The 19,004-nt window shown below is 32.0% G+C and overlaps 1 protein-coding gene across 1 annotated transcript in view; it reads left to right on the plus strand.

Annotated features, from left to right (window-relative positions):
- Positions 1-19,004, plus strand: part of LOC124368996 (protein Lilipod) — a 73,227-nt gene that overhangs the window by 16,220 nt on the left and 38,003 nt on the right. Inside the window, exons 2-4 of the mRNA XM_046826593.1 lie at positions 13,995-14,119; positions 16,417-16,556; positions 17,912-18,015. Of these exons, the coding sequence (XP_046682549.1) occupies positions 13,995-14,119; positions 16,417-16,556; positions 17,912-18,015 (369 nt within the window). The remainder of the gene's footprint in view (positions 1-13,994; positions 14,120-16,416; positions 16,557-17,911; positions 18,016-19,004) is intronic.

Below are 19,004 nucleotides of genomic sequence, written 5' to 3' on the forward strand. Positions count from 1 at the left end.
ATTGTAAAAATAATGTGTAGTTTTGCATTACAACTTTGAATATTATATATTATAAAATTCAATTCAATTTAAAACAGCTTTATTCATTTAGCATATACACATATATACAAGAATAGTTTCAGGATTTTAACTCATGTCCTTACTAGATAAAAATACAAGAATACATACAGAAAACACAAGATATATCACAGGAAATAGAGAAAGTTTAAAATACAATTATTACAGTTAAAAGGTTATTACGATGAATACCCTATAGAGATGGCGACTCCTTTTGTATAACTTGTTACAAATACAAGTGAAGAGGACTGATACAAGTTACATATAATTTTAGATGTCTACAAGAACAGGGCCAATACTAGCTATTTTGCTGAACTGTGCAAATCAAGTTTTTGTCCACCCTCCAACTTTTTGTGAGATGACTAATTGAGGTACAATTTATTCAGTCCTCAGAAATTAAACATGATAAAAATGTAATAATTTGGTTTTAACCGTATAATTTTTCTACAATGTGAAGAAAATATGAAATTTAAAATATGTGGTTTTAAAAGAAATACTTCTTCATACTGTACTTTCTGTTAGAATAATAGAAACATAACATGTTTATAATTGGTATTTTCCATTCTTCTTCAGGTGTAAAATCTTATAACATATTCTAAATATGCAACAAAATAAACGTATCAAGACATGGTGATCACATTAACAGATCATCATGTGAAATGGGATAATATATCATCAAGAGAATTGTTTTAAAGAAACATTTCTTTAGGTGAACAATGGTATAGGGGTGGACAGGAGGGATGGACTGCACACTAAATAATGCAACAATGATCAATCCATTACAACACTTCTCATGTCACCAACACACATGACTAAACTTTCGCCTTGATGACTTCCCATAGACACCAATTCAGATTATTAAATCACTATGACATTAGGTATTACACTTATAGATTAAATGGCTAACTGTAAGTGTAGGAAATTTATATGTAAAATTAAGTCTTAAAAGAAGGAAAAAGATTTAAAATACAGTAACTGCAACATTATTTTTCTTATTATTATTTACTTTTTTAATTTCTTACCCCTCCTTGATTTGTGTGCTGCCCCTCACTGGTTGTTTCCGCCCTGTGCGTTTGCACATTACGCACAATCAGTCATGCTCACCCTGCTTGTTGAGACATAATCTTATTATAATAGAAATAAATTAAATATGGAAGACCTTAACAATAGAGTGGCTCTTCTTCAAAATGCATATTAACATAATAATAACAATAATATATATATATATATATATATATAATATAATTCATATTATGTTGTATTTACATTTTTTATATTTCTTATTACATACTAAAATGTAATTCAAACAATTAATAAAGTCATGTAAAGTAAAAATACAATTTTTCTAAATAATTGTATATTCTGAAACTCCAAGAACAAAACTTAAAGAATTGTGATTATTATATAACCTCAAAAGTACCACTAATTTTTTTCTTATGAAATAGTTGTATACCATTTAGTAGTATATTATATTATATTGTCCTGAAATTATTAATAATGGCTTTGTGGCCTTAAATCAAATGATTAGATGCTGGATATACATCTTCATATAAGCAATCAATATACTGGTAGTATAGTTGTATGTCAATGTTTGGTCATTTATTCAGTAATAGTTCAGTTAAAAATAAGAATATTTAGATCATATAAATCCTGGGTTTAATTAAAACGTCAGTGAAAACTGCTTTTAATAATTTATTTGTTGAACTTTAAGACGAGGAGCCCGGGAGCCCGGATAAGCTCCGGCACTGGGAATACATACCTCTGCAGTATGGGGTATGCTTGTGTTGGCAGTTCCCTAGTCCATTCTGTCAACATATCAGCTGGTTCACTTATCACACTGCTGACAATTCTGTCACGCTGTAACTCCATGATACCTCCATGATACATTTAAAGATGTTAATTTTATACTTCTGTTCATCAATAAGTCGAGTTTATTTCATTAGTAAACAATTCTTAGTTTGATTTAATTTAAATGCTCGCCCCAAAATTAGCATTTTCTGTAATTGCCAGCATGGTATAATATAGCTTTCTAAAAATATGTACCACATAAATGTCATTGCACATTATATGTGGGGAGCAATATATAGTTATGTATATTCCAAAGTATGAGTTGTTTGTAAAATTTATCTGTGTGTTTCAAGGAACAATCAGTCCACTTCCTTTTTACTTGGCTATGAAAATAGAAAGATTTAAGTAGTATGTTAAAGTTAATGGCAGTTTTTATTGTTTGTAAATTATTTATGGATTTTCTATTCCTTCATAGTGTGATTAATAGAAATTTAAAATGAACCTGTGTGGTTGAATTTATTGGACATTATAATTTGTCTGTCTGGAGCAGAGTTTTAAATAACATTTAGTCTGTTTTTGTTGTAAATGCAAGTCTAGACAGACATACGTAGGTACACAATTCATAATGTTTAGGGTCTTGAGGGAATTCCTGGCATTGCTCACAATAGAAATGTGGGTCAGTCAGACATTACTTGGCTGCCAGTGATTTCTGCCTTATTGCCGGCAGCCCAGTTAGAGTGCTCATACCACCATCAGAGTGCAGTCTTAAGTTCTTGACATAATGACACACTTACAATAAAAGACTCAATATGAGTATTTCTAATATATCTTATATTAATATCCACCATCAATCAAGTCCTACTCCGGTAGTCATTATTTTCTTCAATTATCCTGTGCCAGGTGGACAATTTTATTTTCTCCTTTTAAATTCTCAGTCAATTAATATACAGTTTTTAATTTACATAATCACCAAGAATGTTTATGGAGTATTTTCAAACTAAAACTAATATGATATTACAATAAGTGACATATTAAACTATGATGCTCTGTATTATTATTATAGTTTAGTTTACACTTACCGTTTGATTAAAACGTAACATTAAGGTTAAACTACTTTATATAATAATTCACCGTTATTCTGCTTTAATTTTTATATATTATATATTCAATATACACTTCTGGATCAATTGTTTATATGTTGTTGACTGTTACAAAATTTGTATTGTTTAAATGGCAACAAAGAATTTGAATGGTTTAGTTGAACCAAATATGGTCATTTGCATTAAAAATGACAAAACACTTACAATTTATAGTAAAATTATCATAACATTTTACGAGGGCTGTTCAGAAAGTAACCTCCGGTTGGTCACAGTGTGGGTAGTGGAGGGGAGTAGCGCGCCATCTGTGCATTCACGCACTAAGCAGGTCAGTCGGCATCAAGCTGTAGTCGAGTGAACATCGTACCTGCGCTAGTTTAGTTTTTGTGGCAGTTTGAAATGTGTGCTGCAATAGAAAATACCGCCAAATGTGAAGTGCGTGCTGTTATACGGTTTTTTACAGCCAAAGGATACTCTGCAGCAGCTATTCATCGTGAGCTTTGTGCCGTGTACGGACCACAAGTTATGAGTGAAGGAGTTGTCCGTGAATGGGTACTTTTATTTAAAAGTGGACGAGAAAACGTTCATGATGAAGAGAGGAGTGGTAGACCATCCTTGGTGACTGACGAACTCGTTCAGACAGTTGATGCAAAAGTTCGTGAAAATCGACGTTTCACAATGGCGGAGTTGTCTACTGATTTTCCACAGATTTCTAAGACTCTTTTGTACGAGATAGTGACAGCAAGATTGGGTTACCGTAAGTTATGTGCACGATGGGTGCCCAAAATTCTTACCGACCACCACAAAACTCAAAGAATGGCCTCTGCATTAGACTTTCTGTCACGTTATGCGGACGAAGGAGAACCATTGTTAAACAGAATCGTGACCGGTGACGAAACCTGGATTAAGTACGTAAACCCTGAGACAAAAGAACAATCAAAGATGTGGGCACATTCAGATTCGCCTACCAAACCAAAAAAAGCCCGGCAAGATTTTTCTGCCAGAAAACTGATGGCAACGGTGTTTTGGGATGCCAAAGGGGTGTTGTTGGTTGAATTCATGGAACGTGGGACGACCATTAATCAAGACGTGTACTGTGAAACACTAAAAACATTACGACGGGCTATACAGAACAAACGCCGTGGTATGCTGACTTCCGGTATCGTTTTTTTGCACGATAACGCCCGTCCTCACTCTGATTGCAGAACAACAGCCCTTCTTAAGTCCTTCAAGTGGGACGTTTTCAACCATCCACCTTACAGCCCAGATCTGGCGCCAAGCGACTATCACCTCTTCATGCATATGAAGAAATGGCTCGGGTCCCAGCGGTTTGATGACGACGAAGAGCTCAAAGATGCGGTCACAGGCTGGCTCAAGGCACAGGCGGGTGATTTTTATGCAGAAGGAATTTCAAAGCTTGTGAAGAGATACGATAAGTGCCTCAATCGTGATGGAGACTATGTCGAAAAATAGTGCAAAGATGTAGTTGTAAGATGTATATATTAAAATATTTTTACTTAACTTGGTGTATTTTTTTCAATCGACCGGAGGTTACTTTCTGAACAGCCCTCGTAGAAACCTAACATAAGTCTGTTGTTAGTAAACTTGGAACTTGATACATGGTAATGATCTATAGTCAACGATTAAAATGTTAAACCATAAAAAATGGCTGACAGTGTTAATAAATTAATCTAAACTATACAAGATGTTGCTGATTTTAAGTAAATATTTATAATGTTGAAACTTGTATAATAAAATTTTATCTCTTAGATAATTAGATGCTATAGCCAGAACATAGAACACCATTAATGGTTTCTTGAGATCCATTCAAGGCACGGGAAGTTTATTTTATTGAATCAGATACTAGAATATGTTCATAAATTATAAATAAGACCTTATTCACTAAAAGTTTGTTATTATAACGAATGGCAGTAATACAATCTTTTTGAAGAATTCTAAAAATGTAATCTGTAATACATAGTCTGGAAAGTAGTTTCCTAGACATTTTTGATAACCACTAAAACAATTATGTATGAAGTCCATTGAAACATAAGTTGATTACTGTTAAAAGTGGTTGGGAAATGTAATAAACTGTGTTCTGTTGGTATATATCCCATACTATTTACTATTTTTGTTTCTAAAGTCTTGGTAGATTTTTATACTTTTATCAGTTATAAGAAATAATCACAATTCATATACAGGGTTTTCATAAATGAATGGTACAATTTAAACATAAAATAAAAAGAGAACCGTACAAAGTACATTAAAAATATTTATTTCATTAGAATCCTTGTTAAAAACAATTTTATACTGATACATTTAGTACATTTCAATGTGTCCACCACCGATAGCTCTGCAGACATCTAATCTATGGTCGATCTCGGCCCATACACTGTGCAGCATGTCTCTTGTAACTGATGATACTGCCTCATAAATCCTTTCCTTTAAATGAGCTAAATCACGGATCTTCTGAGAATAAACAATGTTTTTCACGTATCCCCACAAAAAAAAAAAATCGCATGGAGTCAAATCCGGGCTTCTAGGAGGCCATGCTATTGGGCCACCTCGACCTATCCATCTTTGTCCAAACTTGTCATTCAAAGCATCACGAACAAAGTCCTTATAATGGGGTGGCGCACCATCTTGTTGAAAATACACCATATTGACATTATAAAACTCGTCAATTTGAGGAAAACAAAAATTCTCTAGCATGTCCAGATACACATTACCATTAAGACTTTTCTCGGCAAAGAAAAAAGGTCCAATTACTTTGTTTTTAGTCAGTCCACACCAGACGTTTACTTTTGGTGTGTCTCAGATTATTTCTATGATCTCATGAGGATGTTCAGAACCCCAAATTCGAACGTTGTGTCTATTAACACACCCGTTAACATGAAAAGTTGCCTCATCTGTAAACATAACATCATTTAAAAATGATTAATTTTCTTCAATCTGATTTAAGATGTAAGTTGCATACTCCACACGTTTATTTTTATCATTCGGTTTGATCCCATGCAACAGTTGAACTTTATAGGCATGAAAATGCAGCCTTTTATGCAAAATTTTATGCAGAGTTGTCACTGGGATTCCAAGCTCCAGACTCCGACGTGGAAGAGATTTTTGTGGACATCTAAGACAACATTCTCTAACGTTTTGAATTGTTACCTCTGATACAGTCGGTCTCCCAGAAGACTTCCGTTTTTGTACCGATCCAGTTTCTTCGAATTGTTTACTCCAACGCGTAATGTTGTTTCTATGAGGTGGATCTTTGTTAAATAATCTTCTAAAAGCCCTTTGCACTAAAACAGAAGACCTTAATTCACTAAACAATAGCACACACTTGGCTTTTTCTTGATCAGAAAACATGTTTCTAGATCAGAATCAAATGTTTGAAGTTATTGCACAATTTAACCAACAACAATGAAACAGCTGTTTTCTAACACAGAGCAATAAAACTAATTGAGCTGAAGAATTCAGAGGTGCCAACCATATTTTTCTACCTTGCATAGCAAATTGTTTATAAGCATTCAAAATTGCACCATTCATTTATGAAAACCCTGTATTTATGGATAACCTACCTGTATATGAATGTACAATAACATATTCACATTATTGTTTAGAAACATTAGTTGGCTACACATTATTATTCGGTTTTATTTCAATCAGGAGGTAAACATAATAAATAATTAGGAACATACTTTGTTAAGCTACCTTAAAAGTTGATAGAATATAAGTCTATAAAAGACTATGCAAACACATATTTAGGTGATTGCAATGAAACTAAGAAACATATATTTTAAAAGAAAAACACAAGTATGTTATATTTAACAGAATATTTGCGGATGAGTTAATTTCCATTGAAGTCAAATCAGATATCACTATTTTTATATCAAATTGTGCTTCTGCCTATTAATATTTTGCTATCAGTGATCAAGTAGGTTACTAAGCCACTGAATTGAGTAATCTGTTATTGCTGTTTGATACTAGACTCATTTGCACAGTAAAGTTACATTTTCTGAATGTTTTAATTAAGTGTTTTATTAAAATTACCTCTAGTGTATAAACTTTAGGGTAAATATATTTATTGTGTCAGGATCATTAAAGAACTTTTAAATGTGGTATAATGTACAATTGGCAACAGTGTACAAATCAAATATTAAAAGAGTATACCGTACTTAGCTGGTAAATTATTCAAACGCAACCAGAGGTTTCCATCAATAAATTATTTCTTAATTATTTATAGAAATTTGTTCTTTATTGGTATAAAGCCAATAATGAGTTGGTTAGGTTGTGGCTCTTCAGTAACCTGAGTTCCTAGGCACACCTCTACAAGACTAAGTTTGTTTATCTTTTTGATGTGGAAAATGAAAAGGGACCTTGTAATTGACAAAGTACAATTTACAGTCAAAACTGTCGGCCAGGGTAAAAAGTATTGATTTCCAGTTGCTCATTGACCATTGTTCTCAGACTCTTGTTTACAAGCTAATATCGGTTTTTAAGTAATTTTGTAACGAAAAACTCTAAAAAATAGTAACCAAGCAACTGGTGTTGTCTGAAAAAAGGGAATCTTGTTGTTACGGAGAAATTACATGGGTCCTACAACAGATACCTTTTTCTTAACCAGTAATGTTGCCTATAGTGTGTCACAAAGTCGTTGTTTGCAACCTAGTTAAATTTTATGGAATGACTAGTTTCTCCTAAGTACAGAATAGAATGTTTTTATCATATTAATACCAGACCTGACAACGGAAATGGTAATACTTCCTTGTTGTATTATACCTTGTTGTAGTTAAAAACCAAGGCAATGTACATCTTTGTACTCAAGTTACTATTAGCTTTCAATACAACACTGATAACGTGATCAGAGAAGATATATTTTTTTAAGAAATGAAAAGGGAGTCCCTCAATACTTTTTGGGAGTCAAGATTAATAGTACAAACCTGACCTCATTGCTTGGTTTGATGATGTAACCATTGAACATTATGATTTATGGCAGTTAAACAGTCTTTATCATGATGCCATGCTAAAATGCAGACATAAGGTGACAAACAAAACTGCACATAATTTCACAAATATCTTATTACAACAAGAAAAATAGACTTTGTTTTACAGTTTGTGAGAGTTGAGAGGTAATTTTGGACCCTGCCTTTATTACAGACATCGGTAATTATTTTACTGTTGCTTTTATATATGCAGTACCAAGTTATATTAGAAGTTTTATGGGTGATGTCATCAATATGAATAAATTCAAAGGTGTAGAGTAGACAAGGATATATATATATATATATATATACATACACACTCTGTGTGTTCAGTGAATTTTAAAAAACTAAGATTCTGTGTAACTGTAACTTTTTGTTACCGTTGTGGCACCAAAAAAGCTGTTTAACTCTCACATTATCGCTACATTGCAGGCATCAATGTAATTGTATGGACAAATTTGAACAGATATAATAGTATCTATTCCATTCAAGAAATATAAGACCTGCCATGGTTCTTTATTCTCATTCATGGTTAGATAAGTCCCAAAATATGATTCTAGCAATCAATACTGAATCACTTCCACATTTTATGTAGATACCATACCACAGGTTTTTTATATTGGTCTTAGTTAAGAAGGAATGTTGATCCACTTGTCTTGAATCAGTTTTTAAGTACAGTATAGTATGCCTTGTCTTGAATTTTGAATTGCTTGGTTCTGGCATGTTTACATCTGGTTCTGGGAGTGCTAGCTATGGTGTCTGTTCAAGAGTGAGTCTCTCCAACATAATAACAAGGAATACTGAGAATTTCATTGTCCCAATAAAAGTTTTACACACATTTACAACTGACAATAATAGTCTGTGATTTTCACACTGAATACTTCCAGTTGTTTGTCACTCAGCTTCCAACTTTCTAGAACTAAGAATATGTAGAAACAATTGTTGAGGCCTTAAAAAATGTAACATTAGCAAAAAAAAAAGAATAAACATAAAAAACTAAATTATCACAGACAGTCCACATAAAGATCTTAACAACTCCAAGCAGCAATGAACATTCGGCAGCATAATGGCTGCAACAACAACCATTGATAAGCTCTAACAAGTTGCAATAATATTAAATTGATATACAGGACTTCACAAAGAACGATTTTGTTATTGTTATTGTTGGCACAAAGGACATGGTATAAAACAGCTAATTACCAGGACCCTGAAATTCTTGTGTTGCTTACTTATACTAACCCAACCAATCAGATTGTGGACATTCTCATCTATCTTCATCACCCGATGAAAAAATTTCTAGCTTAATAGTTTGATCATTGATAGAGTAATGGCATAAAGAACAAATGCTGTTCTCCTGCCTCTTATAATTTACCATGCTAAATATATACTTATCCTGATTAATAGTTTAATAAAGGTGGAAAGAGAGAATTGAATAATTTTGGACATTTTTCAAATAAATAAGGCAATTTTTCCAAAGGAATCAAGTAATTTGATACCTCTACCTGCAGCAGGTGTACCATCCTTAAGCTATCATTAGGTGTAAGTGAATTGCCGACAGACACACAGAGACTGTCCTTGTTTCCCTCCATAATCCTCCAACTGATAGGGACACAATGGGCTGAAGTATGTATACATTGCCAACTAAACAAGTCATTAATAGATAAGATAAACTGGGATAATTGAACTAGTATAGGCTATCAAAGTGTTATTTAGGCTTCCATTGTCCTAGTAATAGGTAGTTAGCTGATATTGTTTTGCTAACTAAAATTGTGAAAACTAGCTGAAGTAACCATGGCTGTTTAATACTAGATCAACTTCTTTATGCCATTAAAGATATTGTCACAAAATTTATTTTTACCATGTTGTTTATTTTTTATAAAATTGTCAACATCAATCATCTGGTATTCTTTATTTAGAAGCTAAACTTGTCTAGTTAGAATCTTATTTGGTAGTTTTATATGAACATAAGTTTAGGGATTCTGACTTGAAATTTTATAATATCAATATTTAAATTCAAGGTACAGCACATTTGTACAACAGGAACACACAGTTTGGTATAAGGTAGATGGAATGTAGGCCTAAGATTTTACCATCTAATATGAAAAGTAGAGTTTCCTCAGCAATTAAATGAAATCAAGTTTGAATTTTATATTATAGAGATTATGAGACTAATATTGGAAGATTTATATAGTACTCATTGATATAGAACTTGTACTAGTTATGGTAGTTGGCCTATATCTATTGATAAGAAAAAAAAATGGTCATTCTTTACTGTTAAATATTAAACATGGTTTTAGCCAGATATATTAATGTTTTAGGTAATGATAAGAATGCCAAAAGCTTAACTATACTTGAAACAATATAATACACATTATCTATTCGGTTTTCCCTTTTTTGTTAATACATGAAATAACGGTTAAATCACTGAATTATCTATAATGGTGCTCAGATTCTGGAAATTTCAATCTGTAACAATTATACAGTTTTGGTTGAAATAATTCTTTTCCATTTACGAGGAGTGTCAGGCATTTGAAGCAGAATTTAAGGGCATGTTATAATCAGGCCCTAAAGAAAAAATTTGCCTAAGATAAGGATATGAGTTTTTTACAGTATTTACAGAAAATATGACTGGAGGGAGTAATATGTATTTGATTATAAAAAATAAATTTTCCTCATTTCCTGGAAATGGTTATTAAATACATAATGTTTTCTGAAACAAATATTAATGAAAACAAAATAACTTCTAAAAGCATTTCAATCCCTGAAGCTATAACCTATGTACATATAGTAGAAAGTTTACATTTTTATATTGAGCCATGTTTATTTGTACCTGGTCACAAAATTGCTTAAACGTTTTATTTTAAATACATTTAATTCCTTGAGATGATCAAAAACATTTTTCTCTACTTTTTTATTACCAAAAAAATTATCTTAAATGGTTATAGATTTAAAATAAAAATAAATATTTTCCTAACTAAAATTCAATTGTACCACCTTAATCCATTGAGGTAAGGTTATGAGCAGAGCAGATCATTACATTGGGACCAAATCAGTCCCTAGTCAGGAACGTGACTCAATCTAGTTTTAATGCTGATAGTTGTTTGTTCTGTTGTCAGATAGCAGATAGCATTGGCATGGTGTTGCTAGACATTCACAATCTGAATGATTTTGATTATTTTCTTGTCTAAGATCTACTGGCTAATCAGCTGCTTGTTTTTTCCACAATCAGCTGTTTGTTTATCAACTCACTGTGATTTCATATGAATGATTGTCACTTGTTCTGACAAAGCTGTGTCTTGGTTATAAATAATTATGTGCTCCATCCATTGTGTGATAAAATATTATGGCTCATAAAATATTGTATGTCTTTCTATTAAATCATGTACTTAGATAAGTTCTGTAACTGACTTTTCTTTAACAACCTTGTACTCGTATACTGGAGTAAATATGAGAAAAAGTAGAGTTGGCGTTCTTTTTTATTTGTATTAAAAAATCAAACATATCCTCCTCAAAGGTGTAACTAAACTATAAATAAAATATTTAGTTACTTTGGAGATTTCCTATGACTATATTTATTTTAGTAGCTTATAACAGTAAAAATGTTAAATATTATTATATGTTTTTATAATTTTATTGTTTACCATTTAATGTTTTGTTACAGTTATTTATTAACAACATTGTTTGTAAAATCTAATATAAAATTTTAAACACTTCCTAATAGTTTACAAAACATTGTATTTCTTCTTATTATATCATCCTTTGATGTAAAAAAGTATAGTTGTCTTACATTAGTGCGATGTTACATATTTTTAATAATAATGATTTAATTTTCTACATAAACGTAATAAATGACCACTCATCATAATAAATTAAGAATCTTTCATCTATAACGTATGCAGCATCTGTTACATTAGTGTCTTTCTGTAAGCAGCTTTAAAATACCTTCATAACTGAAGACCTTGTAAGTTTTCAAAATGAAACATTGTTGAAAAATGAAGGTGGTGCTTTTCCAACAGATACATTAAGTACACTCTTAACTTGTGTGGATTATGTAAAACACATACAAAGTTCAAAAGTTGCTGAGAATTTATTGTTACTTCTTTTGAATGATCCTTTTTCATTTTGGCCTGAGTTTTTATTAAGCATTTCAGTGTAGCTTAATTTCACCAGTTTTTCTCTTTGAGTTTTCTGAGCTGATATGCCAATCTCATAGGCTTGATCACAGCTCACCAGATACATTACCAGATGATAAAGAAACCAGCTTAGGAGAGTTAGAATGAATGGGTTGTTTTCTTGAAGCCATACAGGCTTTCCTAAATCTGTAAATCTGGCCTTTTTTGTTTTGTTCTAACTACCACATATTGTTAACTAAATCCTATTTCATTATAAAAAAGGTTTCAATTGTATTATGTATTTATTTATAATGTCTCATTAATCCACTTAGCGTGTTTCACTCTTGTCCGTTTCATGTGTTAAACTTCCAACAGATTTCATTGCATAGCTCGATACACATATCTGTCTAAAATTTCCCTTTCTTGTGTGTGAACATTCCTTTATTTGTGAAAAGCTCTAGCTTCCCTCTCTGTTAGTTTATTATTGATATCCTTTATTGTTGAACTAAATGTACTGACTGTGCGTATGGTAAGTAACCTGCAGCACTAAAATGTTTCAGCATCCTGATAGTTCCATCCAAATACATTTGCCGTAAACTCGCTCTTTCAAAGCTTTTTGCATTTTCTTGCAATTGAATTCAAAGAATTAAATATATGCATTTTAAATGGTTAATCCATGTTCTACTTGACGATTTTTGAGTTTCCTAAATTTATTTAGCTTATCATAGATTTCTATTACTTCTGAGTCTTTAAAATTTCTGCTAGGTTTATATTTTCTAGTATTAGTTGCCTATGAACTTTTTTAGAAAGGGAATGTTTTCTTTGAAGCCATTGTTGTTTTTCATTAATGCATTGACTAAAGTAGAGAGAGTGAGTGTGTATGCATGGATACATGTTGTATACAGATGACCGTTAAGTATATTGGGAGTTTTGTTTTGCATACTAAGTTGACCATAAACATTGAAGTCTATTTTCTTCAATTATTAGGCTCACAGACCCCATATATGGTGTTAATAAGTGAAGTACCAACTATCAGTGAAGATAAAGAGTTTTTTAAGTCCTTTATTGATGTGCAAGGTTTAGCTTAGGCCTATACAAATAAAAATATAATATTATTTAGTAATTTATGGTAATGTCTTAACAAAATTGAATATGATCAAAACTGTCATTAAAAGTATTGTGGATTTTAGTGAATTTTTGTGGAATTCTGTGGTTAAGGCAGTGAAATTTTAAAAACCGTTGCTTAGTGGTCACCTAATAAGTAATTCGAAGTTGTGTACAAAGTTCCATGTAAATCCCTTTTGTGGTTTCAGAGATTTTGTGATGACTCAGTCAGTAGATTTGGGTTATAATATGTATATGTTATATAGATGTCATTAAAAATAACATGGCTTCCCACATATTTGCGTGGTTAAGCTACAAAATATCTAGAACCATTTCTAAGTGAGCACATATTATGTTAGACGAACATATTTAAAAGTGTAATATAAATGTGTTTAGTAGTTTTGGAAATTTTGTAATGACAAACATTTTTACTACCAGTTTCATGATTTTTTGCGAATTTCCATGATGAGTTATGAAAAAGTGAACACAATTTGACTTAAAGTTGTTCATAGAATTCGTGTGGGACCCAAATGGTAGTTTTAATTAAATTGAATGTGATAAAAATTGTCATCAGAAGTATTGTAGATTCCCGTGGGTTTGGATGTGATATCTTCAAAACTGTTTCTTAGCGAGCATCTGAGACGAATTTGTATACAAATTTTCATGTAAATCTGTGTGGTTTTGGAGATTTGGTGTAGTTAGTCAGTGGATTTGGCTTTTATATTTAGAGATGCAAATGTAAGCACTTTTTGATACACGTCAGTTCACATTTATAATTGTTCTTTGAAAATTTAAAGTTATGCCAAATAATAATTATAAATGTGTACTAAGTTCTTTGTTTCTTTTTATTGCAGATATTCCTGTTGTTGTTCATCATGCTATATGCTCTTAGTTTTTTAATTATTCGCAAGTTTAAAAGAAAAGATAACCAAGAATATTTTCACACCGATGAAGACGAAGCTACAGTGTATCGAATCAGGTTTGTAGTTACAAACCTTTTTTTAAAATGTATTACATTGTTAAAATGTTATACATCAATTGAAGTGAAAAATTATTTATCCTTAATGAAGCAATAACTTAATTCATTGAATACATTTAATTATAACACAACTGAAAAGATATCATGTAAAACTATATCCGATGGCATTGAATTATACTTTTGTTGATATGAAATAGAATCTAGTTTCAAGGAGTAAATGTCATTATAAGGAATGTATGCTAAAATTCATAAGTATTATGGAATGGTTATATAAAAGAACAATTCTTGTGCATAAAAACAAGTATTTAATTTTTTAAATTTTACAGAGATAGTTATTAAAAGATTCATGTTTAAATAATAATTGTTGTCATATCTTGTTTGCGATGTTTTATTATTTTAATAGAACATACAGTAGTTTATATGTAATTTTATACATTCTGATATGATATATTTTTATTCATTGCTTAGTTCTGAGTAGATTGAAAAAGATTTTCGTTCTCGAAAAACAACTATCATTGGATTTATATAATTAATTACTTGTTTTACTATTTGTGACAATGGAAGAAACTTTCATTTAATCTCTGGGGTTGGATGTGAGTTTCTAATAATGATGTCTTTAATTATTTGCCAATAAGTTGTCAGCTATTGTTGTGGAGGGAATTGGAGAAACGAGCAAATACTGATTTTAGTCTTAGGAGTCTTTAATAGTGTTTATCAAATGGGAGTCTTTAATAGTGTTTATCAAATGGGATGTGACTAGACAATCCAGTGAGCCTTCAGTGTGAGACAGTAGTATGTGCATAGTGAATATCGTAAGTTTATGAGGGCTGTTCAAAAAGTATCAAACATCCAATCCCCTTCACAGTAGTCTTCTTGGTGATGTACACACTTCTCCCAGCACTTCTGCCACTGTCCAAAACCTTTCTGAAAGGCATCTCTTGGAATGCTGTTAAGCTTGGTCGTAGTATTTGGTGTAATGTCTTCTCTTTCTTGAAATCGAGTACCCTTCAGGGGCATTTTCAGCTTAGGAAATAAACAGATGTCGCAGGGAGCCATGTCAGGAGAGTATTGAGCTTGGCGAACCAGAGGTGTTTTGTTTTTAGCGAGAAAACTCTGAATTAGATGTGCAGAGTGGGCAGGTGCATTGTTGTGATGGAGCTGCCAAGTTTTTGTTGCCCACAGATTCTGTCGTTTGCGCCGCACAGCATCACATAGGTGACTAAGAACCTCAAGATAGTATTCTTGTGATGATTTGGCCGTGTGGTGCGTACTCATGATACACCACTCCACTGGAATCAAAGAAGACTATCAACATGATTTTGACTTGGCTGCAAACTTGCTGTGCTTTTTTTGGTCTTGGAGATGTTTTGTGTTTCCACTGCTATGATTGAATCTTGGTTTCTGGGTCGTATCGATAAATCCAAAATTTGTCATCAGTGATCACTGTGTTCAGGAAGACAGGGTTACTGTTTGTACTTTCCAGCATGTCTTGGACAATTTCAAGGCCAAGTCGTTTTTGTTCCATTGTCAGCAATTTTGGAACAAATTTTGCTTACACTCTTCTCATTTTAAAATCCTCAGTTAAAATCGAATCTACTGATCTAATGCTGACTCCAATTTCTTCTACTAGTTCTCTGACTCTAAGACAACGGTCCTCGGTGACCAAATTTTGCACTTGTAAAATTCTCATTCCGGCTTGTCGATGGCCTGCTTGAACGGTATTCACTTTCGACTAACGTTTGACCATTTTTGAATCGATTGTACCAGTCTTTTATTTCCCAAACATCTGTTGAATCTTGCTAATTGTTTCCATTTGCAAATTGCCAAGCTTTTGGCAAAATTCAATGCAGTTATGCTGCTCACGTTTTTCTGTCGTTTTATAACTTGATAAAGACAGCTTGGCTGCCAGCTCTTTATTTGTTTAAGCGGGAGGACAAAAGGTCCGATACTTTTATTATGCAGCCCTCTTACTGTGCAAGAAATAACGGTGCGTGATAAATTATAATTCCTTCAATAAATTGAAGAAAATTGTCTCTACAATCTCGTCCTCACTATTTTTTATAAAGGATACATAAAATAAATAATTAAATATAGGAACCATCTGTATGACATGATAATAATTTGTTCTCTTTAATAAATCAACTTGAATTATTAACTTTTTAATTATTTTATGTGTTTAATAAAAAAGGTAAGTTTTAAATGAAATGTTCTGTACAAAACCTAAATTTAGTTGTGGTACCTAAGTCTAGTAGATCTAACAGTAACAGTTATTTTAAGTTTCTTGTGCTATGTTCCAGTTTATGGTTGTGTACATTCTCTTTCTCTGTGTGCCTGTGCGCCACACTGCTTCTGCCTTTCTCCATCGCCAGCAACGAAGTCTTGCTGCACTATCCCACCAGTTATTATGTTAAATGGCTCAACCATTCTCTTATACAAGGTCAGTAAAAATACTTTATTTTCTTTAGGTTAATTGTTTAAAATGTATTGTTGATGATGAGTGATTTAAAAAAATACAGGATTTAGAATATTTGTCATCATTATGTGTTACATGGGTAGAAAACTACATTTCGAGGATTGGAATCTATTGTTTTCTTCAGATGTAAGGAGACTTGATACGTAGGGTTAAGGAAGCACAAATGAATATATGGCGATGAACCTGCCAAAAATGTTGAATGTCAAGAAAGTAATATTCCTTTAGATTACAATATTTTCAGATAAATAACAAATTTACAGTTGGGTTGTGTTAATTGCACTGTTTGTTAGCCTAAGGTAGTGGGAGTATGAAGTAGGTTGGATTATTAAGGATTCATTAAAAATACAAAATTGTACTCAACACATAGTACTGTTGTAATAACACTTTTTGCTATGAAAAGTTTTAAAAACACTGAAATTATTAGGTTGTACATTTAGGGCTTTTAAATAATGTAAAAAATAATACATACACAAATAAATGTATTAATGTACTACTGCAGTGCTTACTTAAAAAAGTTATGTACATTTTTATGGCCTGATTTCTGTTTAGTATTACAGAAACTGTCATGTTGTATCTGATGAAGAATGGGAATGTTATTGAACTGGTAGGTTATTTTTATCTGCATACCTATGCCAAACAATTGAATGCCTGTAGTGCAATAAAAAATCAAGGCTGGATAGGATTATATTGGTAACTGTGAGTCATCGTAATCTGACAGTCTTATCCTGTACTCAAACAATTTCCTCATTTGTAAGGATATCATATCATCTTTTTTTAAACTTATCACTTTAATAGCACACAGAACGAAAGAAGTAGTTAGCAGAAGTTCACACTACCGACAACCTGTGCACTACTCAACAGGGTTAAAACAAGACAAATTGATTAATTGTTTGATTATCTTGTCTCAACATGGAAAGGAAATGTCACTTTACAGATATTCGATTCGATAATATAAACATACTATTTGAACATAATTCTGGTTCAGGTAAAATCGTGTTCAGATAAATCTGTATTGGGATTCAACTTAATATTAACTTACGACTTAAGATTAACTTGTTTAAACCTAAGTTTTCTGCTAAAATACAGACTGTACCATTTTATTATGATTATTAATTTATTATTATTTATAAATTTATTGTGCCATTTTAATAATATAGCAATGCTATAATTTCATCATACACTTTATCTCTTCAAACTTACCAAACACATATTTATCGGAGATAAGAGATGATTAACAAAACAAATTTAGAGAACATATGAAGATACAGTTATATTTTATAATGTGAAGCACACTTAATATGTCTAATTTTTTGTTACAGGTCTGTGGAACTTGGTGTTCCTGTTTTCCAATGTTGCATTGTTTTTGTTACTACCATTTGCCTATCTCTTCTTAGAGTCAGAGGGATTTCTTGGTTGCAGAAAGGTAATAAAGGTTTTATTTATCAACAATTTCAGATAATACCATCAATATAATATCAATTAAATAATCAATAATTAATATTTATTATTATTAAGCTAAATATACTACTGTAGAAGTTTATCGATTCAGACGACAAATTGATATCCAAGAGATATCTGCGGTGTAACCCTTACAACTGAGGACTAACAGTGAATTAGAATCTGTTCTGAACACTTGTTTGTATCCTGGCTTATGTGGTAAATAGTATGAAATGTTACTTGTCCACAACACTCAACTGAAAACAGTAAGAGAGAAAAATTGTAATGCTGTCCAGTTACTGCTAGATATATCCATGGTGTAACCCTTACAACTGAGGACTAACAGTGAATTAGAATCTGTTCTGAACACTTGTTTGTATCCTGGCTTATGTGGTAAATAGTATGAAATGTTACTTGTCCACAACACTCAACTGAAAACAGTAAGAGAGAAAAATTGTAATGCTGTCCAGTTACTGCTAGATATATCCATGGTGTAACCCTTACAACTGAGGACTAACAGTGAATTAGAATCTGTTCTGAACACTTGTTTGTATCCTGGCTTATGTGGTAAATAGTATGAAATGTTACTTCTCCACAACACTCAACTGAAAACAGAAAGAGGGAAAAATTGTAATGCTGTCCAGTTACTGCTAGATATATCCATGGTGTAACCCTTACAACTGAGGACCTTTAAAACAGGCAAACAATTATTTATCTGTATTTGCTTCATTATCTGGTGAATAGGTTTGGATGAAAGCAATTTTCTGTATCAGTTTAATTTCACGGCCAACTCGAGTAACGCGTTCCTCTTTGCCCTTCTTTTCTCCCTAACCAACCTTGGATATCACCTGGCTATGAACAGAATTAGTCGTCTGTATAATTTCCATTCTACTACAGCAGATATTTTTCATCATTCATTTAAATATTATATAACATGTGTGTTTGAATTACTAGCTGGCTCATAGAAAAGTCATA

Source organism: Homalodisca vitripennis, chromosome X (genome assembly GCF_021130785.1).
Source record: "Homalodisca vitripennis isolate AUS2020 chromosome X, UT_GWSS_2.1, whole genome shotgun sequence".
Taxonomy (NCBI): domain Eukaryota; kingdom Metazoa; phylum Arthropoda; class Insecta; order Hemiptera; family Cicadellidae; genus Homalodisca; species Homalodisca vitripennis.